Consider the following 24,841-nt stretch of genomic DNA (forward strand, 5'->3'; position numbering starts at 1 on the left):
TTTCTATTCATCTTACAGTCCATTTATCCAATCCATACTTCCTTAACTTGCTGGCCAGAATATTGTGGGAGACCATATAAAAAGCTTTGCTAAAGTTGAATACTGTATACAGATGTAGTTGCCTGATCTCAAAAAAAGATATATTGGCATTGGAAAAGGTTTAGAAAAGGGCAACAAAAATGATTAGCTGTTTGGAAAGTGTGCCTTATGAAGAAAGATTAAAAAGACTGAGACTTCAGCTTAGAAAAGGAGAGACTAAGGGGGGATATGATACAGGCCTATAAAATCATAACTGGTGTGGAAAAAGTATTTACTTATTCCCACAATTTAAGAACTAGGGATCACCAAATGAAATTATTAGGCAGCAGCTTTAAAACAAACAGAAGGAAGTTTTTCTTCACTCAGCGCACAGTCAAACCTCTGGGACTCCTTGCCAGAGGATGTTGTGGAGAAAACCAGGTCTTTAAAAGGGTTTAAAAAAAAACTGGCTAAATTCATGCAGGTTAGGTCCATCAATGGCTATTAACCAGGATGGGTAGGAATGGTGTCCCCAGCCTATGTTTGTCAAAGGCTGGAAACTGATGACAGGAGAGGAATCATGTGATATTACCTGCTCTGTTCACTCCCTCTGGGGCATCTGGCACTGGCCACTGTCAGCAGACAGGATACTGGGCTAGATGGACCTTTGGTCTGATCCAGTATGGCCATTTTTCTGTACAATGCAATCCATACAGCTGGACTCATAAATAAAACTATAGTGAGATCACATAAGTTAACAAATGTGATAAAGTAGTACTCAGCTAAAATAGATGCTTTTCTTGCAAGTTTTATTTTTTCCCCATGAGCCAGATACTACAGCCCTTACTCAGTCAAAACCCAACTGTTGTCCAGAATGTATGTAATTGCCTCCTAAGCACCTCAATAGTAAATACTGATATTTCATTATATGGAAGAGTACAGTAGTTACTTTCTCTGCCTCAGTTTCCCAATGATAAAAGAGAGATAATAATACTTACCATACTAAACATTAGTTTGGATTTTTGCACAGGCCAATAAAACCATAAAGTGCTACTAGTAAGTATAGAGTATCAGTATTATCACAATCTAATTAAAGAAAAAGGTCACATGTTGGGTTTATCAACTAGCTCAAATTATACAAAGAGTCTCCAGACTGAGTAAGGGTCTAAGTTTGTAGCTCCCTTTGCAGAAAGCCTTTTGACAATAACCCCGTAAGCACAATGCACAAGATTTTCAAAAGGGACTAGTTATTTTTGGGTACCTCAGGTTTTAGGGGCCCAAATTAACATACTTTAAAGGGCCCTGATTTTCAGACAATGAGCATTCCCTCAAAGTCACTTCCCCTTTGAATGTCTAAAGTTCAGAGCCCCAAAATTGAAGCATCCAAAATTCATTAGTTATTTCTTAAAGATCCTGGAAACTGCATTTTTAATTCAGCAAAAACCAGTCTTTTCCACTGACAATCATTAGAAGCAATTATATTCATTGAATTGTTAAAAGAAAAACTAGTTTGCATGCAGTACACATTTTCCCCTGTTATTTCTACTGATTGGATTTCCAATCTGCAGAATGAGCCAAACCCTGCTACTATTTAAACCAATAGCAAGACTTCCATTGACTTCCATGGGATGCAGCCATCTCTTCTGAAACCAAGTGCCACAAAACATGTTGGCTGTGTCTAGACTGGCCAGTTTTTCCGGAAAATCAGCTGCTTTTCCGGAAAAACTTGCCAGCTGTCTACACTGGCCACTGGAATTTCCACAAAAGCACTGACTTCCTACTGTAAGAAATCAGTGCTTTTTGTGGAAATACTACGCTGCTCCCATTCAGGCAAAAGTCCCTTTTGCGCAAAACTTTTGTGCAAAAGGGCCAGTGTAGACAGCTGATTTGTTTTCCGCAAAAAAGCCCCGATCGCGAAAATGACAATCAGGGCTTTTTTGCGCAAAAGCACGTCTAGATTGGCCACGGACGCTTTTCCGCAAAAAGTGCTTTTGCGGAAAAGCGTCCGTGCCAATCTAGATGAGCTTTTCTAAAAACACTTTTAACGGAAAACTTTTTCTGTTAAAAGCATTTCCGGAAAATCATGCCAGTCTAGACATAGCTGTTGTGTTTTGACAAGTGTTACTCTGAATATTGAGAGTCCATGTAATCGAAATGCCTCATGTTCCAGTCACTTATGTTAGTGAAGTCAATGAGGTTTAAACTGGTATAAGAGGAGAATCCGTTGAAGATCTTAATATAATGAGGTCTCAAATTCCTGCTAAAATGATGAGAGATCATAATTTTGTTCATGACTCAGCAAAGTCCTGTAATGCATTGCATTACAAAATATTCATTATACGTAGTGCTGAAATGATCTACATAATGTAGTTATCACTCATGAAGGATTATTTTAAAATAAAGGGAACTTGAAGGTGTCATCACAGCACCCTACCTACCACCACTTACTTGAACACCTAACATCCTGCCTGGAGAAGAAAAATCCCAGGTAAGTCAGGCCAGGAAGGTAAGAAGATAAAGACTAGCATTTACCTTCCACCATACATGAGGTTCCGTGACTAAGATCAATGCTGGAGGTAGGGAGATCTTCAGGAGGCTGCTCGGTGCCAAATATTCCCCCCCCCCTTTAAAAAAAAAAAACCCATACACAAAAAACACACCACGCAATTCAAAAGTAAAACCTGTAGTGTACCCCTATTATACAGGAGAGGAAGAGGTGAAACAGGAGCTGTGAGCCTGCCTTACAACTTTCATTGTTCAGAGCTTATATTTGCAGGGAAGTTGTATTCACTACAGGAGAGTTGTTGGATGTATTATACAGTGTACAGCAGTAAGTTTTGCTGCTGATTGTTACTGGGGTTTTTCTGTGTGTAAAGCAAAGCCAATATGGATATTGTCTTTTGTAGACTTTAAGAAAAAACTAATAGTATAAACTGTTACCCTCTAACAAGCCCACAATAGCCCTCTTGTTGACTGAATTCAGTTCGTTTGAAGGGAAAGTCTTGTCCCTATAGTCAAGGGCAGCCTACGAGAAAGAACACTAGGAGGCACGTGGGGAGTTCACTAACCGTACCCTGCAAGACAAAAGCAGTTCTGTGCTTCTGAACTGGTTCCTTGCTGAGGAAAGGGAGATGATATCTCCCACAAAACAAAGACCTCACACTCAATATGGAAACACTTCCCTTCCCCCCCCCGCCCCCCCCCCCGAATTTGCAATCTTCTACAGAGGAAGCAGAAAGTGATGTCTCTGAAAAGCACCACAATATGTTGCAAGATTGAATCACACTTGTTATAGCAGTCCAGCAGTGTGCAATACATATCAAACCCCACCCATCCCAAACTGTATCTGTGAAAGTAAGTCACTGTGTGCAATTATCTTCTGCTTTGTTCAGGCCACTCACCATTGCACCACAAGAAACATCTCATGTGTATCAGAATCTTTTAATACTTTACATTAAAAAACTGCACACACAGCTTAAATACCTTTATGTAAACATCATACAAGTCTCTGCCTTTGCCATGTCAGTTCATTAAAAATGAAAACAAAAAACCCTAAGCCATCTTAGTACCACTGCCAAAAAGGGAAACCAAAATACCTCAAAAAAAGAGGACAAAAAAACCCCACAACAGATGGACGGGTTTGTTCTCTGAACCAGAGAAGTGTACGTTTAATGGCTGCCCTGCAAAAAAATATATTTTTAATAAGTCCAAATACTTTCAACTGCTTAAGGAGTTGAGGGAAGAGGAGGGGAGAAAGAGGAGCCAGTGTTTCCACTCACTTTTCAAGAGAAAGAAATACAGTGGTTTTATTTCTTCTTAAATGCATTTGAAAAAAATCCCAAACAGATGAGGTTACGGTGTCAAAAGTGTTCATGATGCAACAGTATTGTATGCATTTAACAAGTGTTTAAATTTAAAGTTAACATCTAGCTGTGCAAAGTTCTCACTGGAAAATATTTTAATTAACCAAAGCAACACAATTGCAGAAGACCATTTTTAAACTTTTTAAAAGGAGCAGGCATGGAGATAATACATGGCAACATCTCCCCACTCATTTCCCCATCCTGCTGTGACTGCCATCAGGAGATCTAAGGAGCGGACAAGACAGCAGATCAATCTTTTTAGTCAGCAGAGTGACTTCTCCAACTGGACTCAGTTCAGCAGCCTTTAGTCATTCTTGACTGTGTTGAGGGGAGAAAGAGGGGTGTGTGACTGAAATCCAAGCTGGGCTCAGCAGATTTTTGGCACCTGCTTCCCAGTTTACTTTAAATAATAAACAAAAATACTATTTAGGTATATACACACACTGGATAACCCTCCCCTCCCTGATGCCCCTTTAGAGCCAAGTCCTCAAAGAACTATGTTACACAGCAAGTTATGTCGAAGGTCAGCTCAGTCCAGGAAAGCTGCCCCCTGGGAGGGGTCTGCTGCTGGTGGTCTGCAGTAAGTCTGAGAAATGCAGTCCCACCCCAAAGCACGCAAGGCCTGGGGTAGGAAAAGCACACACATAACCAGGGCAAGTCTCTTCCAACTGCACCGATTCCCTTCTCACAAAGGAGACTGTCAGGCAGCTATTTTTCGTGGTGTAGTAGGTGCTGGGTTAATCCCCAGATGGAGAGGAGAGAGGAGCTGGGTCCATTCATCCTCTTCTCTCCCCCTGCTGCCGAAATCTCAGCAGCAAGCCGCTTGAGAGCTGCCTGTCAAGTCCACGAGCGATTGATTGTTTGCAGGGCATAGGAGCAGGCTGGGGGTCTCGGGACGACGGGCGCCTCCCCCCCAGCTCGGGGCATGCAGACTCCCTGCAGCTCCACATCTCTCCCCGCTTCGCCTCCAGCCCGCAGCTCCGAGCAGGGGCACACCCCTTTCCCCCCCCACTTTGTCCAGCGTCCCCACCCCCTCCAGAGCAGGCGTGACCCCGGCGCGGCCCCCCTGGCGCGCCCTATAGCACCTTGCAGCAGTTGAGGCAGCCGCTCGGGGCGCCGTAGCGCTTCTGCAGGGCGGCGCGGGTGGCCGTCTCGAAGACCTCGCGGACGCCTTCCTTGGTCTTGGCCGAGCACTCCAGGTAGTCGTAGGCCTGGATGCGCACGGCCATGGCCCGCCCGTCCTCCGTGCGCACGGGCTCCTGCTTCATGCGGGCCAGCTCGTTGCGGACGTGCTCGTCGTTGCGCAGGTCCTTCTTGTTGGCCACCAGGATGATGGGCACGTTGGGGCAGAAGTGCTTGACCTCGGGCACCCACTTCTCCGGGATGTTCTCCAGCGAGTCCGGGCTGTCCACCGAGAAGCACATGAGGATCACGTCGGTGTCCGGGTAGGAGAGCGGCCGCAGGCGGTCGTAGTCCTCCTGGCCGGCCGTGTCCCACAGGGCCAGCTCCACCTGCTTGCTGTCCACCTCGATGTCCGCCACGTAGTTCTCGAAGACGGTGGGCACGTAGACCTCCGGGAACTCGTCCTTGCTGAAGACGATCAGCAGGCAGGTCTTGCCGCACGCCCCGTCCCCCACCACCACCAGCTTCTTGCGGATCGCGGCCATGGCCAGGCTCGCCAAGCTCGCCTTGTGGTGCAGCAGGGTAAAGGAGGCGCCTTCTTCCCCGCCGCCCTCCTCCCGCGGTCTATAGGGCACCGTGGCGAGCTGGGATGGGCGAGGCGGGGGGTGGCTCGCTGCGCCCGCCTCGGCAGCCGGCGCGCCGGGTGGGACGTGGGCTCGCTGGCCCCTCGGCAGGGCCCCGGGGTTTTGTTGCCGCCACGCTCCGGTGCTGGAGGGAGCTCGCCTCCTGCTCGCTGCAGGCACCCTTGGGAGCGGGGCAGCGTGCAGCCCGCCGTCTCCTCTCCGCCGCGCGCCTGGAGCAGCCTCCCCGGGGTCTGTCGCGCGGGATAAGATCTCGCCTCCCTGTTCAGCAACGTGGGCAGTGGCTGCCGGACCCCTCACGCTACCTGCCGACTCCACAAGTGCTGCAGGCTGCAGCTGGGCGCTGGTATTTAAAGGGGCCGGCTACTTTCTTAATATAGCTGGCCAATCACAAGGCAAAGAGTGAGGTCATCTTTTTGAAAGCGCTCAGCCATTGGTGGGGAGCCGCAGGCACTTAGGCGGGGCCAGGCAGGAGTGACTGGCAGCCTACAATGAGGGAGGCGGCTGGGTTGCTGCAAGTGCCGGGTCTGAGGTGCGCTGCTCGGAATTGGGCAGGGAGTGCTCCCTCCCAAAGGGCCGGCTCTGCTCTTCTCCCCAGAGCCACAAGGGACTGTCTTCCCAGGAGGGGTCTCACTTCTTGGGAGCTGGAGGACTGATTCCCCTTACATTTTCCTGGATACTTCCCTGTACTCCCCCTTCCCCCCCCCCCACACACACATATACACACCTTCCTCACTCCACCCCCCCCCTACTGCAGTGTCTCCACATCAGTGTTTTGAGGTTCACAGGAAAAACTTAAAAAACAACAAATAGTGTGATAGCACTTTAAAGACTAACAAAACATGTAGATGGTATCATGAGCTTTGGTGGGCACAGCCCAACGAAATGCTCCATGTGTGACAGGATTATGGTTAATTGATGTGCACAGCTTCCACCATGTAGAGCCTTGATTTCTCAAAAATATTTTTCATTTGTCTGTGAGTGTAAATAGTGAAACCTATGTTAAGAGGCCATTCTATGGACCAGCAAATAAAAATATATATTAATAATTAATAATTAGTAATCACACTGCATGGAAAAGACAAAGGTTGGACAGAATGGAACTGGAGTTCTCAGGGATTACTTATAGTGATTAGTGAAAAACAGTTACATTTAGATCACTGTCTAATAATAAAAACAGGATCCATCCACTCCCCCCTTTAAACATAGTGATAAATTTTTCTTTTAGTTCAAGATCCTCATATGCCAAGTTTCAGCCGTGAAGGAATATTTTTATGGAGCGATTATAAAACCCTAGTAGACTTTAATTGGACTGCCCTCTGCATCCTAATTTATAGAAGTATTATTAAGGGACCTTGATCAATAAATTAATATAAAAATTAAAAGCAAGGGGCACATTATTCAGTTCTCAATATTGTGGTGATGGGTGCAATAGAAAACTCTAAAATAGGTAGCTTGTGCTGAGTACATTGAAACAGTGTGTTTTAAAATGTTACAACATGATGGATACACTGCTGCTATCTACTGTGTTGTATCTCTGCTGTTATTATTGCTGCTCATGGAATATCTCCTTAAGGTCTTGTTCCTGCAGACACTGACACACATGCTTAACTTAGTTCTACTGACTAATGACTGGAACTGGACTATTTATGAACACTTCTACTGCAGGACTGGGTGCAATGTATACCCTTGTGTTAGCCTGTGTAGACCTTAGTCAGTAGAACAGAGGCTACGTCTAGACTGCAAGCCTCTTTCGAAAAAGAGCATCTAGACTACAACCAGTACTTTCGAAAAAGCAAGCCGCTTTTTTGAAAGAGAGCACCCAGGCAGTCTGGATGCTCTCTTTCAAAAAAGCACAGTTTGCATTACATAGCGCCTTTTTTCGAAAGAGCACTTTCGAAAAAAGGCGTTCTTCCTTGTAAAACAAGATTTTCCATGGTTGAAAAAACTGCTGTGATCTTTTGATTTACTTTCAAAAGAATGCGGCGCCAGTGTAGATACAGGGGAAGTTTTTTTAAAGAAGGCCACTTTTTTCGAAAAAACCCTGTAGTCTGGACACATCCTCAGTGGTGCTCAGTCTTCTTTAATGTAAGCCACAGCTCTATATACATTGACCTCACATTACACTTTTTTTAAAAAAAATGTTACCAACTAGACAAAGTACTTCTCTTAGACTATTACCACAGTATATTGTCAATAGGACAAAGAAGCAGTTATGGTTCACTGAATCCTATATATCTGAATTAAAATTAATCTTCAGTAAGAAACTCTCTTTCCCATTTCCCCCGCTGTCAGCCTTTGCAGGGTGATGCATTTGATGACTTTGTACAGTAGATCATTTCTTCCTCTGATGTATCGGATCCTTATTTTGTAACTGGCTGTAAATCCTCTTGAGCTAATTGATGCAGTATCTTTCACATTACAGCTATTAAAACTATACAAAGCAGTCATGTATTCAGTTTGACTGATGTTGGGATCATGTTGGTATCAACAGTACAACACAACTTCAGAATACTATTTCTGTCTGAAACCCTGCCCCCAGGAAAATATGATTGTAAAGCCCTGAAACTTGACAGGGGGATTGAATACCTGATACAATTTTAATTTTTAATCGTAGATTTCAAGGTGTTGGTTCCCTATGAATCCACTCATTGGGCAAATTCTTTCCCCATTCTGAGCCCATAATGAGGTAAGCCATAACTGAAATCTTTCTACAGAGATCATGAGGTGAGAATCCTTCTAATCGACTTGTAAGGAAATAATTGCTTTTTTTTTAAACAAGTACTTTTTAGAGATAATCCAAGTTCATTTGCTGGTTTAAACCGTATTATCTATTCTACCTTGTTTTTTTCTTTGGAGGTTAGTGCCACCATGTGGCGATCCTACTGGTAAGTCCGAACTTTTGCATCTGGGGAGGCATAAAGAGAATCTGTGGATATTTTGTAAGTAATTTTGTGTATTCAGTTTAAGAGTTATTGTTGAGGATTTTTAACTTGCTTTTGGACTCTATGAAGAATCATAGCTCAAATTAGATTTTGTCATTTTGTAAAATCAAAAAGAGGGGAGCAGTTGAGTAGTTTGTTAAGCCCGACATATCTATTATGCTCTGACATGAAGACTATGGAAGTACATTTCACAAGTACATTGGTTCATTCTTCTCTCAAAAAGCCAGGTGGAGTTATCTGTCTGCATTTGAATCCAGCTCCTGTTCTCATTAGTCATGTGAGTAGTCCCATTGAAACCAGGGGCCTGATTATGATTTCATTTGCTTTTGAAGTCCATAGAAATCAAAGGAGTTACTCATCCGTGACCAGTGGTTCAATAGGGTCTACTTCAGTAAAATTCCCATTGAGCGCTTAGAGTTTTGCCCAAGAATGAACTTTTCAGCTTCTGTCTCCAATTAAAGCATCAGCATCAGTACAATTACAATCAAGGTACTCAAGTATCAAAGGGGTAGCCGTGTTAGTCTGAATCTGCAAAAGCGGCGAGGAGTCCTGTGGCACCTTATAGACTAACTGAAGTGTTGGAGCATAAGCTTTCGTGGGCAAAGACCCACTTCGTCAGATGCATGTGATAAAGTGGGTCTTTGCCCACGAAAGCTTATGCTCCAACACTTCAGTTAGTCTATAAGGTGCCACAGGACTCCTCGCCACTTCAATCAAGGTACTGTGTCTTTAAAAATGCAAATTAAACATAGGCCCATGGGCCACATTCTCACTTATACCAGAAGTGACATCGACCCATAAACATTACCTTAAAATCAAGATATAAGTCCAGAAAAGAAATCAGATTCTGAGTCAGAGCTACTGGAACAGCAATGTGGTATCTATGTTGAATTGTCTTCCTTGGCACTTAATATACTTAGCTTCTGCAGGGAAATGTGAGGTGCCATTATTTTAGGAAGGCAGTGATTGGAAGTGGAAATCTATGTATGTCTTTTTGACTTCCTGCTTATGTAATGCATCAAGACGAGCAAAGGGTAGTCAGTCTGAGAAATCTGTGTGGGTCAGAAATGGATGTCTGCAGCAGTGACTGGTAATCAAGCTAAAGAGGTAATAAGTCCAGTGCCTGGGCTTCCTTTTCAAGAAGGCGATTGAAGGCCGTGGTAGGAAAGCAGAAAAGTAAAATAAAAATGGGCAGCTGGGACCAGATGACTTTTCCTCCTTCCCAAAGTATTTTAAGTTTTTAAAGGGCTAGTTCTGCCTTTAGGTTTGTACTAATGGGTCCTACTGAAGTCCATACACGTTTTTCAGAGCTGAGTTTGGCCTGGAGTATCTAGTTCTTGTGTTCTTTGTATTTCAGATATTGATACTTTGGAAATGTTTAAAAATTAAGCAAGTGGAGGGATAAAGATGAGGAGGGATGGAAAACTCCACTGGATAATGATATTTGTTTTATTGTACTTCTTTCCTTTTACACTTAATGAAATTGGTAAGATACTGCCAAAGAGAGGGAAAGGATAGGATTCAGGAGGGAAGGTTGGAAGAGAGTTAAACCTCCAGAGCCTCCAGGGGTGTCTTTGCTCTTCATGGCAACCAATGCTATTTATTACTAGCACTAAATTCACTGAAATGTGTCTTTAGAAACCACTTATTTAAACACAGAGAACCTTCACTTATATTAATACCACATTGTGAACTTTCTGGGAAATTAATTTATTAATTACATTTCACCCAGATACATGGATATCAATTATATATGTGTTCATCAACAGCAGAGTGACAGTTCTGTTGCCCATACATTACTGTTACTGTTTGTGTGAATTTATTATTTGTAACACCTAGTGATTCTAGCCATCCTCTGCTAGGTGCTGTACAAACATTTAACAAGGAGGTGGGGTTAGCTCCTCAAAGGTAATTAGGTACAGTACTTCTGTTGATATCAGTGGAAGCTAGGCGCATCAGTACCTTTGAGGAGCAGAGCCGTTGTCTCTGGCCCAAGATGGTCATAATCTAAAGAGCAAATGAGAGAGAATAGGTGAATAGAACAGATGGGGAAAGCCCAAGCTAACAATGAGATCATACTATTCCTGAGTTTTCATTTGTATATATGATGGTCTCCTGATTCAAAATTCAGGTTTTTGTTTTATTTCAATACTCTAATCTACTTGCATTGCTTAAATTAGAGATGAGAACCTAAATAAAAAGATCTAGAACATATTTCTAGATAATATACATTCCCTCTGTCCTTTGAAGGATTTTGTAAATAGTATATTTGTAATCCAGACAATTTATATTCAAGTATTAACACACACTAAAAATGCAAAAACCTAGCCAGGAAGCAATCACTTCTCACTGGGTAAATGACTAGGCAAGTAATCTTATATCCTGCTATGGATTAACACTTATCAAGGAACTCATATATGTACTACTACCATTATGTGTTGACTGGCATATTGAGTCCTCTATGCTCTCTCTTCCCATGATGCTAAAACCCTTACCCTACAGTCCTAGGGCAGGCAAAATCCCAGTGAATTAACAAAAGCAGGATTTGGCCCAGTGAATTAACAAAAGCAGGTTATTCTGCAATTTTATGCTAAGAAACCTCTGAGTAGATGTGGGAAGAAAAGCTCAAATAATTAGCATGGGAGGAGTTTATGTCAGGGGTGGGCAATAATTTTTAAGGGGTCGGGGGTTTCATGAATTCCAGAAGGGGCAGGGCCAGAAGACTTTTCATGCTCCCCAGCACACAGCCTCTGATTGGCCTCAGGGTGGTGGAACGCATGAAGTCTTTGCCTCCCCCCGCCGCCTGCCAGGGATGAGTGGCACCTAGAGAAAATCACCAGCTGTTTTGAACAGCTATTATTTCCCTCCAGGCACCATGTGCCCCTGGCATCAGGAGGAGACTTTGCACATTCCCCCATCCCCAGGTCTCAGTTGGCTTGGGGGCAGAGGGGTTGCAGGGTGGCCCCAGGCCACATCAAATGGCTTGGCAGGCTGGATCTGGCCCATGGACACTGTCTTGCCCAGCCCTGGTTTATGGCATCTGTAAGGACTGGAATCCTCATTTCATTATGTGGCAAGCTTATTGTTATCACAGGTCCAGGAGAAAAGCTGAATTTAACACGCATATTGAAAATGGAGGCTAAAAGGAGATACTTTCCTGGAATGCAAACACACAAACAGGAGTTGAACAAGAACAGTGTTTGTTTGTAGAAAAGGTACACAAACAATAGGTAGATCTCTGTGCAGACACAAAATAAGTATCCACATCCAACTCTGCAAAAATGATTCTTTGATATCCGCATCCATATCCTCACAAATTTGCAGGGTTCTGGAAATAAATTTGGTTAATATCCATGAAAATGAGCCATGGATATCTGCATCCACATCTGTAGATGTGAAAACCCATGGAAATAAAGTGAATATCCACAGATTTGCAGGGCTCTTTAACAATAGGTGCAGTACATGTAAGAGTATATCCTGAACAAAAAGGAATTAGCTTGATAATATGTGCAATCCTACAAAGCACTTAGAACTATCAAGAATCAAGACCCAATGAGTACAGTGTCTAAATACTTCTATGTGGGAAGTTACCTTTACACTGAGAATTATAATAGTTAGGCTATCAGAAATATCCTTGAATGACACCCAGGAGGACTTGTACAATCAACCAGAAATACACTTGATCAGTAAATGGATGACAAACATTGTCAAGACTCCAACTTTAAAAAAATAAGTCACAAATTCCATGTTCTTATGCTAAAACTAGTTTAAACTTAAAACCTTGTTACAAACAGATAGCTCTTTAGTAGTTTCTCTAAAACTAAATGGATGGGGTTGCTTCACAGATAAGGCCTACATGCACATAAGGAGTTACATCAGAGGTCCCCAAACTGCAGGGAATGCCCACCTAGGGGGACAGAGAAACATTTGGATGGAGCCACAGCTGGGGCCCAGGCTCTGTTCCTGTTCCTGGCTCTGGCCCCGGCCCCAGCTGCTGGCCCTGGCTACCAATCCCATGCGTGGGGCCCTGGCTGCCAACCCTGTATCCAGGGCCCTGCTTTCAGTCCCATGCTTGGAGCCATAGCTGCTTACCCTGCACCTGGAGTCCTGGCTCCCAGCCCTACACCTGGGGCCCCAGCTCTCAGCCCCACATCTAGGGCCCCAGCTGCTGGCCCAATACCCAAGGTACAATGAATGGGGCCAGATAAGCATTGTAGACTGTGGTTCACAAAAGCCAGTGTGCTCATCAGGAAGCTGCCTAAGTTAGCCAATTGGAGACGCTAGCCATGGGAGCATATGCTATGTCCCACCCCTCTCACAGTACTAGGCATCTAAGTCCAGGCTGTAGGAAAGTGTCTATCTCTGCTTGCCATTCTCAGCTGGGAACCCTCCTTGGTTTCAGGCAAGGGTGCCTATACTATTTTTTGAAAGAAGCTAGGGAGGCTATTTGAATCAGAGAGAAAAAAAAGTGTGTGTTTGTGTGTGTGTATAAACTTAAAAAAACAACAAATGGTCCTGCAGCACCTTAGAGACTAACAAAAATGTAGATAGTGTGTGAGTGTGTGTGTGTGTGTGTGTGTGAGAGAGAGAGAGAGAGAGAGAGAGAGAGAGAGAGAGCAAGAGAGCACAAGCATGAGACTGACCGGCTACATCTACACTGGCCCCAAATTCCAGAAAAGGGATGCAAAGCAGGTAAGTCAGAATAGGGAAATCCGCGGGGGATTTAAATATGCTCCGCGGATTTAAATAAACATGTCCGCCGCTTTTTTACCGGCTTGGGAAAAAGCCGGAAAAAAGCGTCTAGACTGGCGCGATCCTCCGGAATAAGGCCCTTTTCTGGAGGATCTCTTATTCCTACTTTCAGGTAAGAGATCCTCCGGAAAAGGGCCTTATTCCGGAGGATCGCGCCAGTCTAGACGCTTTTTTCCGGCTTTTTCCCAAGCCGGAAAAAAAGCGGCGGACATGTTTATTTAAATCCGCGGGGGATATTTAAATCCCCCGCGGATTTCCCTATTCTGACTTACCTGCTTTGCATCCCTTTTCCGGAATTTGGGGCCAGTGTAGACGTAGCCACCCTGTAGCCTGCGAGCACTCATCCAGGAGTGGGAGACTCAGAATCCAGTTCCCCTACTCCAATGATTCTTTGAAGTGTAACAACTTCAACAGGAGAGACTGAGGGAGGCCCACATCAGACTATCCTCCATCCCACCAACTTTCCTCTTTAGACTGACTGTGCCATGGAGACTGGACTAACCTCACTTTTCTAAGTTGTCCCTCCAGTTCAGAAAAAGGGTATATTGGTGTGATGACATGGGGAAGCAAGCTCTGCTACTGTCACCCATGCTCTTCCAGCTCCCTACCTTACTAAAGGGTGTCTGTTTCCTGAAGTGTTAGTCTTGCCAAAGCACTAAATGACTCAGAACTCTCAATAATTCAAAGATAATTCACTCAGGGAGAGAATTTTAAGCAGCAGTCTTGCCCAATAGAAATGAGGAAATACATGAAGCAACCTTTACAGGGCATGGTAGAACATTGCGTAATTGATGTTACAAGTAAAACAGATAGCTTTTAAAAGCAATGATCTCACTTGTTCCTCTTTGCTGATTGGCTGGCTAAATTAAGAAACAAATGTATTCCTTTAAAAAGAGTGTTTATCATGAGAGTCCCTCTAAAGTGGTGGAGAACTGTCTTCAAAGGTGGATTAGTGTCCGAAGAAAACTGGGGAGATAAGAGTAAAGAAAAGCAAATGTCTTTCTGATCTTCAAGAAAGGGAAGAAGAGTGATCCCAGAAGTTACTATCCTGTAAGTGTAACTTCTTTTCCTAGTAATTCTTAGATATTGAATGTATGAAATTTTGGAGAAGGGCAGATCTCTTAACTGCAGTATAATAACAGACTCCTGAACAATAAGCAACATGGATTTATAAAGGATAGATAGCGCCAGCCAACCTTGACTTTTTTGGTGATAAAATTAAACTCTTGGGCTACGTCTACACTGGCCCCTTTTTTGGAAGGGGCATGCTAATTTTGAAAGTGGGAATAGGGAAATCCGCGGGGGATTTAAATATCCCCCGTGGATTTTAATAAACATGTCCGCCGCTTTTTTTCCGGCTTGGGGAAAAGCTGGAAAAAAAGCGTCTAGACTGGTCTGATCCTCCGGAATAAAGCCCTATTCCGGAGGATCTCTTATTCCTACTTCAAATAGGGCTTTATTCCGGAGGATCGGGCCAGTCTAGAAGCTTTTTTTCCGGCTTTTCCCCAAGCCGGAAAAAAAGCGGCGGACATGTTTATTAAAATCCACGGGGGATATTTAAATCCCCCGCGGATTTCCCTATTCCCACTTTCAAAATTAGCATGCCCCTTCCGAAAAAAGGGCCAGTATAGACGGAGCCTTGGTGGATAATGGGAAAACAGGAGATGTCAGAGACTCATAGAAACCTAGGGCTGGAAGAGACCTCAGGAGGTCATTGAATCCAACCCCCTGCTAAAAGCAGGACCAATCTCAACTAAATCATCCCAGCCAGGGCTTTGTCAAGTCGGGACTTAAAAACCTCTAGGGATGGAGATTCCATCACCTCCCTAGGTAACCCATTCCAGTGCTTCACTGCCCTCCTAGTGAAATAGTGTTTACGAATGTCCATCCTAGACCTCCCCCACTTCAAATATAATCTATCTGGATATTATTAAATTATTCAATATGGGGTCATACATAATCACACTTTGAAATGAAATTGTCTTGAAAATGAACACTATCCTGGGACTGAGAATTGACTGAATGCAAACAAAGTATAAAATGAGGAAACAGACTGAGTTAGGAGAATTATGTACTGGGGCATTGCTTTGATCTGTCTTAGGTCCAGTCTTATTTGACATCTTAATTCTGTAATTTAGAAGAGAGTAAATAGCATGCTGGTGAAAATTGCAGATGATGCTAAACATGGAGGACTTAAGAGAAAAGATAAATGATGCAAAGGTCAAGAAATCAGAAATATATTCAGAAGGGAATAATACAAAGGGACAGATTCTAATCTATTGTGATTCTCTGCTGCCTACTCCTTTCCCTCTCCCCTAAAAGTGTTTATAAAGCATTGGAAGCTTGAAGCTGGAGCAGGGATTCATTTTGTACCAGTCCTGTTTTTCAGAAGATGGCTGCTGTTTGGAAAAAGCTAACTGTTGTGGGTGATGTTGCCTGTGGCAAGACATGTCTCTTGCTTGCCTTCTGCAAGGAACAGTTTCCCAAATGCTACGAGCCAACAGTGTTTGAAACCTATACCACTGATGCTGAAGTTGATGGGAAACAAATGAAGCTGATGCTCTTTGACGTAACAGGGCAGCGCCAAGGTAATTTGCAGCACTTCCGTTCATTGTTCTACGAAGGCACCGATGTCATCTTAATGTGCTTCTCAGTGGACAGGCCAAATTCACTGCAGAACATCCTTGACATTTGGATTCCAGAGGTCAAACTATTTTGCCCCACAGCTCCTATTGTTCTGGTGGCTACCAAGAAAGAACTGAGGAAAGATGAGGGAGTCCTGGAAAGACTTGCTAAACAGGAACAAAATCCAGTAAAGACAGCAGAAGGAAAGGCCTTGGCTGATAGCATTGGGACATATGCCTATCTGGAGTGCTCTGCAAAGACAAAAGATGGCACTGAAAGAGTCTTGCAGATTATTGGTCAAGCTGCACTACTTGATGGAACAAAGAAGAGAAGAAACCATTGTGTGTTCTGCAGATTGTTGTAGGAAAAGCAAAAGTTATTTTTTAAATGTATGCATGTGTAATGTATTAAGAAATTAGATCACATGTGGGTGTTTTCTGAGTATTGAATGAATGTTTCACAAGACCAGATTGTTCTCCTTTGTGGAAAAAACTGGGTAGAGCAGAGGAACATGCAAATTTTCTCTTGAAGAATTTCTATTAGGTTATTCTGCTGGGGAGTGAGTGGGACTTGCCTCTTCCTACTCCGTCAGGAGTGGGCTGGAGGTACAAACTCCAGAACCCATGGATGAATGGAGATTTGCACAGATCTTGAGAGATGAAAGTGAGGCCAAAGCCAGAATTCTCCATAGAGGTATTGTGATTCTGCATTACCTAGACCTTATTCCAAGCTCCTTGTTGTCACAATGTTAGTGATAAGGCGCTGTGCTTCCCCTATTTGCAACTACCTTACACCTACTCATGGAATGTACCCTTAGGGCAGAAAGGCTCCATGTAAACATACATACAATTACAGGCTATATTAACTTGATAGTTGATAGTGATAGTTCACTTATTACTGCTTTGCTTTGGGGATCAAGGGCACCATTTGAGGAGAGTGGTGGGAGGGTAAAGCCCCTGATACAGGGATGCCTCTTCCTCTTTTCTCCCTTCCCCTCACTGTCAGGGAGCGAGAGAAAAGTGCACAGCTTGTGTGCATTCCTCTCACTCTCGGTTGATGAGGGGAGGGACCAGAGGAGTAAGTGACCCAAGCATTCTGGTACAAGGGTCTTTAGCTCCCATCCCTTACCCTCCCAAAATGGCATTCTTGGTGAGGACAATGCACATGGCACACGAAAGCCCAGCCTTCTCCAAGTTTATATTCCCTATGGCCCAGGTCTGGAGATTGAACATAGGCACACTTAACTGACAGATCAAGGGAAACAATGATTTATTACTTTTTTTTGCTAACTTCTTGGGCTATTGTTATATTTCATACTAGAAATCTAATCTTCCATTTTTTGGCCACACACTATTAAATAGACTTTTAAAGGGGGTCAGAGTATTGATGCTGAGCAAATATGTTCACCCAACACCATGCAAGACTTTGCTCTAGAGTGGAGGCCAGCAAAGTTCCATTTGAATGTTTTGTCAAAATTCAAGACAACTTTTTTCTAAGGTTGCAAAGACTCTACCAGGTGGTACAAACTTGCAGTGTAGGTGCAGCCTTCCCTCGCAGACAAAGTTTCTCCTGTTGGTATAGGAACACCATCTTCATGAGTGATGTTAGGGTATGTCTACACTACCCCCCTAGTTCGAACTAGGGGGGTAATGTAGTCATACGGAGTTGCAAATGAAGCCCGGGATTTGAATTTCCCGGGCTTCATTTGCATAAAGCCGGCCGGCGCCATTTTTAAATGCCGGCTAGTTCGGACCCCGTGCCGCGCGGCTACATGCGGCACGGGGTCCGAACTAGCCGGCATTTAAAAATGGCGCCGGCCGGCTTTATGCAAATGAAGCCCGGGAAATTCAAATCCCGGGCTTCATTTGCAACTCCGTATGACTACATTACCCCCCCTAATTCGAACTAGGGGGGTGGTGTAGACATACCCTTAGCTATGTTAACATAGCTGCATTGGTGCTGCGGGTTAAATTAATATAGGTATGTTGGTCAGGCCTCTCTTTTTTCACAGCCCTGACCAATGTAGCTTTGTGCACATAACTTTCAAGAATGGACCAAACCTAAATTTCTGGCTCAGCACACCAAGGACAGGTTTCAGTCTATCTATGCAATAAAACCTGTTGAACAGTTGCTTACACATCAGGCATTTAAGTGCTATAAGCAATGCATAGACTAAAACAAAATTAAGCAGCCTTGTTTTGAGATTTAGCTTTGACTTATGAGTTAAACAAGAAAAAGGATGGTCCAGTGAATAGGATGCTACTGTGGGACTTGGAAAGCTCAGGTTCACTTCCTTGTTCCATTACAGGCTTCCTATATGTCTGGTGGAAAGTCACATTGCCTCTCAGCATGGAGGATCAGAGTACTTTCCCCCCTCACAAAGTGTCATGATGATAAATGCATTAACGATTGTGAAATGCTCAGATACAATGGAAATGGGGACCATGGAAGTATGTATAAGACAGACAATACAGAAATTTGAAATAAAAATCAAGAGTTATTGTGAATTCAAATTGTCACAGTTCAAAATCAGTCTAATAACAGGCCATCAAAAACAACGAATAGTCCTGTGGCACCTTAGCCCTGGTCTACACTAGAGAGTTATTTTGAAATAACTCTCCTTATTTCAAAATAACAAGTGGAGTGTCCACACCCCCAAGCCTGTTATTTCAAAACAACAACAAAAATAATATTTTAAAATAATATTTCGAAATAATAAGGAATAGCACTTCTTTCAAAATAGTTATTTCGTAATAGCGGTAGTGTGGATGTTCCACTGCTGCAATTTGAAAATAACTACTCCTCAGAGTCATTCAAAGTAATTACTCCCCAGTGCTTCCTGGGGCTCTAAGTCAAGGTAGCACATGGAGCATTCCGTGGACTAATTTTGAGGCTTCCCTGTAGTGTGGACACGCTATTTCATAATAGTTATTTCGGGAGTTATTCGTTTGAAATAATTTCCTAGTGTAGACATGCCCTTAGAAACTAACAAATATATATATAGTATCATGAGCTTTCATGGGCAAAACCCACTTCTTCAGATGAGTGGTTCAGAAAAGGAGCTTGGGGGACTGGTGTGTGTGTGGGGGGGGGGTGCATTCACACCCTTGCAATCCACAGTTACAAAAAATGCATCCACCCTCATAGAAATTCCTGCATACCGGCCTACAGTACTTTTCATTTGGGAGAATTGCTTGCCAGTGAGGGAAAGAACAAGAGAAACTAATGGAGTACTTTACTTATCACTAAAATAAAGCAACTTGTGGGAGAAACAGCATGCATTTTTTTACTAGTTCCTACAACACTTAAGGACAGATGTCCAATTGAAACAGCAGAGGAAATTTATAATATGTCAGATCTATGACTGAGTTGTAACTAGTCCAGGATTTCTTTGCAATTTCAATAATGCAGTTATGTAATTACATCATATTGATGTCTTTAACACAAACAATAACATCGAACATAGCAATAATAAGATACTTGGAAGTTTTTCAGTTCCAGTTCTATGTCTGTCTATATATTTCATGGGAAACCTAGGCTGATATAACAAACTAATACATTTTGTTTGGAGATTTTGAAAGACAGCTACAAAAATGCATTTTAGTAGATGTTCAAGTTATGGAGAAAAGTTCCTGAACAGCCTCCAGTTAAGAGCTTGAGAAGAAGGGAAGGTATTTATTTCAATGTGAATTTTTTATAAAACATATTTCACATTTTCAGCATGCTCTGTGTGTACATTGACTTTTATGTGAACTATGGGTTATGTGTAGGGAGAGAGAGAGATGTTTTGTGTTTTTCAGCAATGACCTGTCTATAATTTTGAATAGATTTTCCCTAAGTAATTCATGTTTCCATAGTGTTCTTGACACAACATTGGCTCCCTCTTGTGGACAATTTTTCATCTGCTAATTCTCTTACTCCGCAAATATTAGCACTGCCAATAATGTGCTTTGTGTGGAAAAATACATTTTATTATGTTTTTATAGTTTGTTTTTTCATAATGTCTTGCTACTTCAACAAAATATGAGTCAACAGTGTGACGCTGTTGCAAAAAAAGCAAATATGATTCTAGGTTGTATCAACAGGTGTGTTGTAAGCAAAACTCGTGAAGTCATTCTGCCGCTCTACTCTGCACTAGTTAGGCCTCAGCTGGAGTACTGTGTCCAGTTCTGGGCGCCACATTTCAAGAAAGATGTGGAGAAATTGGAAAGGGTACAGAGAAGAGCGACAAGAATGATTAAAGGTTTAGAGAACATGACCTATGAAGCCAGGCTTCATGAACTGGGCTTGTTTAGTTTGGAAAAAAGAAGATTAAGGGGGGACATGATAGCGGTTTTCAAATATCTAAAAGGGTGTCACAAGGAGGAAGGAGAAAATTTGTTCCTCTTGGTTTCTGAGGACAGGACAAGGAGTAATGGGCTTAAAGTGCAGCAGGGGAGGTTTAGATTGGACATTAGGAAAAAATTCCTAACTGTCAGGGTGGTCAAATATTGGAATAAATTGCCAAGGGAGGTGGTGGAATCTCCCTCTCTGGAGATATTTAAGAACAGGTTAGATAGACATCTGTCAGGGATGGTGTAGGTGGAGCTTGGTCCTGCCTTGAGGGTGGGGGGCTGGACTCGATGACCTCTTGAGGTCCCTTCCAGTCCTATTATTCTATGATTCTATGATTCATTATTCAAACTGTATAGCAGCTGATTAAAACAATTCAGCATTTTAAAGTGTAGAGTAACTAACTCTCATGCCGCATCAGCCTAGTGTAAAAGCTCAGGACTTCTCATTATAGTTTGAGGGAAATAAAGGGCCCAATAAAAGCTCTCCACACTTGTGATGCCCATTGTAGCCTTCTGTGCATAGAAGGATGGAAGGATTGGACTTAAAGTTGACAATGAATATAGGCCAGAGAAGCCCAGAATGGGAAGCAAATGACTCTGTGTATCACACACTCAACATTTACAGGGAAACTAGGGTTGTTGATTAATCACAGTTAACTCACACAATTATCTCCAAAAATTAATCACAATTTTAAAATTTAATAATGATTAATTGAGGTTTTAATCATAGTATTAAACAATAGAATGCCAGTTGAAATGTAGTAAATATTTTGGATGTTTTTCTACGTTTTCAGATATATTTATTTCAATTAAAATCCTAAATACAAAGTGTTCACTGGTCACTTTATATTATTAATTTATTACACATTTTTGCACTGTAAAATCGATAAATAAAAGAAAAAGTATTTTCTAATTCACAGCATACAAGTACTACAGTGCAATATATTTATTGTGAAAGTATAACTCACAAATGTAGTTTTTTGTTACCTAACTGCACTCAAAATCAAAATAATGTCAAATTTTAAAGCCTACAAGTCCACTCAGTCCTACTTCTTGTTCATCTTATAGCTTTGAGAAATAAGTTTGTTTACATTTATGGGAGATAATGTTGCTCACTTCTTATTTACCTAAAAGTGAGAACAAGCTTTCCCTTGGCACTTTTGTAGCTGGCATTGCAAGGTATTTGCATGCCAAATATGCTAGACATTCAGATACCTCTTCATACTTTGGCCACCAATCCAGAAGACATGCTTTCACACTGACAATCCACGTTAAAAAAATGTATGAATTACATTTGTTACTGAGCTCATTGGGGGACAGTTATATGCTTCCTGCTATTTTACCCACATTCTGCAAAGTATATTTCATGTTACAGGCAGTCCCCGGGTTACGTACAAGATAGGGACTGTAGGTTTGTACTTAAGTCGAATTTGTACTTAAGTCGGAACTGGCATCCAGATTCAGCCGCTGCTGAAACTGACCAGCGGCTGACTACAGGAAGCCCGAGGCAGAGTTTCTCTGCCCCGGGCTTCCTGGAATCAGCTGCTGATCAGTTTCAACAGCAGCTGAATCTGGATGCCTGGGACAGAGCAGCTGGGGTGCTGCTGGGTAGGTCTCCGCAGCGCCGCACCTCAGCGCTGCGGGGACCAACCTGGCAGCACCCCAGGTGCTCTACCCCAGGTGTCCCCAAGTCAGCTGCTGCTGAATCTGATCAGCGGCTGATTCCAGGAAGCCCGGGGCAGAGGTACATTGAAAAATACTATTTCTTTTGTTTTTACGGTGCAATTATTTCTATTAAAAATAAATATAAAGTAAGCACTGCACACTTCATATTCTGTGTTGTTACTGAAATAAAAATATTTGAAAATGTAGAAATCACCCAAATTATTTAAATAAATGGTATTATATTGTTGTTTTATAGTGTGATTAATCATACTGTTAATCATGAATAATTTGTAATCGCATGATTAATTGCATAAGAACATAAGAATAGCCATATGGAGTCAGACCAAAGGATCATCTATCCCAGTCTTCTGGTCAATGCCAGGTGCCCCAGAGGGAATGAACAAAGAACAGGTAATTATCAGGTGATCCCTCCCCTGTCACCCACACCCAGCTTCTCACCAACAAAAGCTAGGGACACCATTCCTGCCCATCCTGGCTAATAGCCATTGATGGACCTACTCTCCATGTATTTATCTGTTTCTCTTTTGAATCTTGTTAAAGTCCTGGTCTTCACAACATCTTCTGTCAAGGAGTTCCACAAGTAGACTATGCATTGTGTGAAGAAATATTTCTTTTTGTTTGTTTTAAATCTGCTACCTATTAATTTCATTTGGTGAGCCTAGTTCTTATGTTATGGGAGTAAGTAAATAACTTTTTCTTATTTACTTTCTCCATACTGGTCATCATTTTATAAACCTAAATCATATTCCCCCATGAAGGAGTGAAGAGAAGAGGGCCTGGCATCACAGGAGTTAAACAAATCCTTTTAGCCCAGCTGGCCCTGCCCTGTTTTACCTGTAGCCAATGCCAGGGCTGGAGGGAGGATAAAAGGAAGGAGCCTGGCTCAGTTAGGGGCTGACCAACAAGGAGACAGGAGTGTGGTTCTGCTGACTGCAGGATCTGAACCAAAGCCCGTCCACTTGGCCAGCCACAGGAGCAAGTAAGCCTCCAACCCCACCCGTTGGGACAAAGGGGGGAACCTACTAGAAACCCTTACTGAGAGCGTGTCTACACAGCAGGGCTAAAGCCAAAATAAGCTACGCAACTTTAGCTACGTCAATTTCATAGCTTCAATCGAAATAATTTATTTTGGTTTTTGGCGCTGTCTGCACCGCAGGAAGAGCACTCTTCCTCCGAATTCCCTTACTCCTCGTTAAATGAGAGTTACAGAAGTCAGAATAAGAAGTCCTCCAGCTCAATATTATTTTGACATTATGTCAAAATAACTGCTTGTAGTGTAGATGCAGACTATGTTATTTCTGAATAATGTCAGTTATTCCAAAATAACACTGCTGTGTAGATGTACCCGTAGGGTGTAAATCTGGACTCTTGAGGCCATGTCCCAAATGTAAGGACTGTACTAATATAGTAGGCTGGAGTTCCTAGGCCTGGGGCACAATGACAGGGTCTGCACCCCTTTTCCACCAGCTAACCACTAGCCTACCCCACTGCCAGGGAGACCTGGCCACATCCTCCTTAGTCCCTTCTTTTCTAAGATTGAAATGTCCCAGTTTTAATAATCTCTCCTCATACAGTACCTGTTCCAAGCCCCTAATCATTTTTACTGCCCTTTTCTGATCTTTTTTCAACATACCTTTTTTGATAAGGCAACCACATCTGCACACACTATTCAAGATATGAGCATACCATGGATATGTATAGCGGCGATAAGATATTATCTGTCTTATCCTCTATCCCTTTTTTCAATATTCCTAACATTCTGTTTGCTTTTTGGATGGCTGCTGCACATTGAGTGGATGTTTTCAGAGAACTATCCACAGTGACCCCAAGATTTTTCTCTTGAGTGGTATTTGGATACACTAATTTCCCATAAAAAGTGTACTTTAATGTTTACTTCTGAAGAGTCTCCCCATACTGTTAGTCATCATTGACCCACAATCACCAGTACTTAAACCTGGAAGGAAATGATGTGCCTGTTCTCTAGACCTTTTCAACTGAAAGTCTAAATAAATTATTTATCACTAACAATACGTAGTAAGAGACAAGATGCTAAAAAATTAATATTCTTGGAAGGGTCTCTCACCACTGTTAAATAGTTTAATTCAGCTTATCTGCTGGAAGCTAACTTTAAATTAATGGTCTACTTAAAGTGCTTTTTTATTATTCTTTAAAAATAATTAATGGAGCCAGCTACATTTTAATAGCCTACTGTAAACCTCTTATATGATGCATTAGTAGTAAATTGTTAACAGATGGAGATGTTTTAAAGCATAGTACAGGCAGCACAGATTTGTTCTAGTCATTGTCTGACCTCATGATGGGGGGTACACAGGCTTTTTTTTTTTTAAGTTACTGAGATCTTAACTCTGGTAAGCCATGGCCAACTTCCACCTAGGATTATTAAATCAGCTCCTCGCTACTTTGCATTGAGCCAGTGCTGTAGGCAGCAGTGGAGCATGCTGTCCAAGGAGGACCCTGGTATAAGACTTAGGCCAATTTAAGTGCAAGCTGATGGCTCTCGAGGGAGCAGTATCCAATGTTTATAAAATGCATTTGTTGTTATTTCTCTCCTAAGTCTCAGGCCGTTGGATTCATGGTGAGAAGAAACCCTGGCTTTACAATGGAAAGGATATGAAACATGGTAACAATTTTCAGAATTCATTGTGATGCTTCTAAAATAGGGGACAAGCTGACTGTAATCTCTTCAGTGCAGAGACCATCTTTTTCTATATCATCTAGCATCATGGGGCCCTTTTGGCCACAGGGCAGCAGCACCAAGTGAAAAGGTGAATAATTCTCACTAGTGGCAGCCTTTCAATCTCTTCTCTTGGGGTTTTCTCTGGCCAATTCATAAA

The 24,841-nt window shown here is 42.6% G+C and overlaps 2 protein-coding genes and 1 long non-coding RNA gene across 5 annotated transcripts in view; 1 reads left to right on the forward strand and 2 right to left on the reverse strand.

Annotated features, from left to right (window-relative positions):
- Nucleotides 1-3,440: 3,440 nt before the first annotated feature.
- On the reverse strand, nt 3,441-5,977 carry RHOB (ras homolog family member B). Its single transcript, XM_075923431.1, has one exon. It carries the CDS (start codon nt 5,546-5,548, stop codon nt 4,958-4,960), a length of 591 nt encoding a protein of 196 aa, XP_075779546.1. The 5' UTR covers nt 5,549-5,977; the 3' UTR covers nt 3,441-4,957.
- Nucleotides 5,978-10,126: 4,149 nt separating this feature from the next.
- Nucleotides 10,127-24,841, reverse strand: part of LOC112543786 (uncharacterized) — a 28,349-nt gene continuing 13,634 nt past the window's right edge. The window contains exon 3 of the long non-coding RNA XR_003087022.2: nt 10,127-10,596. This is a non-coding gene — a long non-coding RNA (uncharacterized LOC112543786). The remainder of the gene's footprint in view (nt 10,597-24,841) is intronic.
- On the forward strand, nt 13,703-17,714 carry LOC102458580 (ras-like GTP-binding protein rhoA). 3 transcript variants are annotated; one of them, XM_006137568.4, is made up of 2 exons: nt 13,703-14,391; nt 15,718-17,714. In XM_006137568.4, the coding sequence occupies exon 2, from the start codon at nt 15,734-15,736 to the stop codon at nt 16,328-16,330; it is 597 nt and encodes a 198-aa protein (XP_006137630.1). In that variant the 5' UTR covers nt 13,703-14,391; nt 15,718-15,733; the 3' UTR covers nt 16,331-17,714. The 3 variants fall into 3 exon arrangements, with proteins under 3 accessions (XP_006137630.1, XP_025034519.1, XP_006137629.1); XM_025178734.2 differs by having other exon boundaries at nt 13,704-14,391; nt 15,731-17,714; XM_006137567.4 differs by having other exon boundaries at nt 14,116-14,391; nt 15,664-17,712.

The sequence above is a fragment of the Pelodiscus sinensis genome, chromosome 3, assembly GCF_049634645.1.
Source record: "Pelodiscus sinensis isolate JC-2024 chromosome 3, ASM4963464v1, whole genome shotgun sequence".
In the NCBI taxonomy this organism is placed as follows: domain Eukaryota; kingdom Metazoa; phylum Chordata; order Testudines; family Trionychidae; genus Pelodiscus; species Pelodiscus sinensis.

Excerpts from the sequence above, each read along its gene's own strand:
- LOC102458580 (XM_006137568.4), top strand. The coding sequence starts at position 15,734 with ATGGCTGCTGTTTGGAAAAAGCTAACTGTTGTGGGTGATGTTGCCTGT.
- RHOB (XM_075923431.1), bottom strand. The coding sequence starts at position 5,548 with ATGGCCGCGATCCGCAAGAAGCTGGTGGTGGTGGGGGACGGGGCGTGC.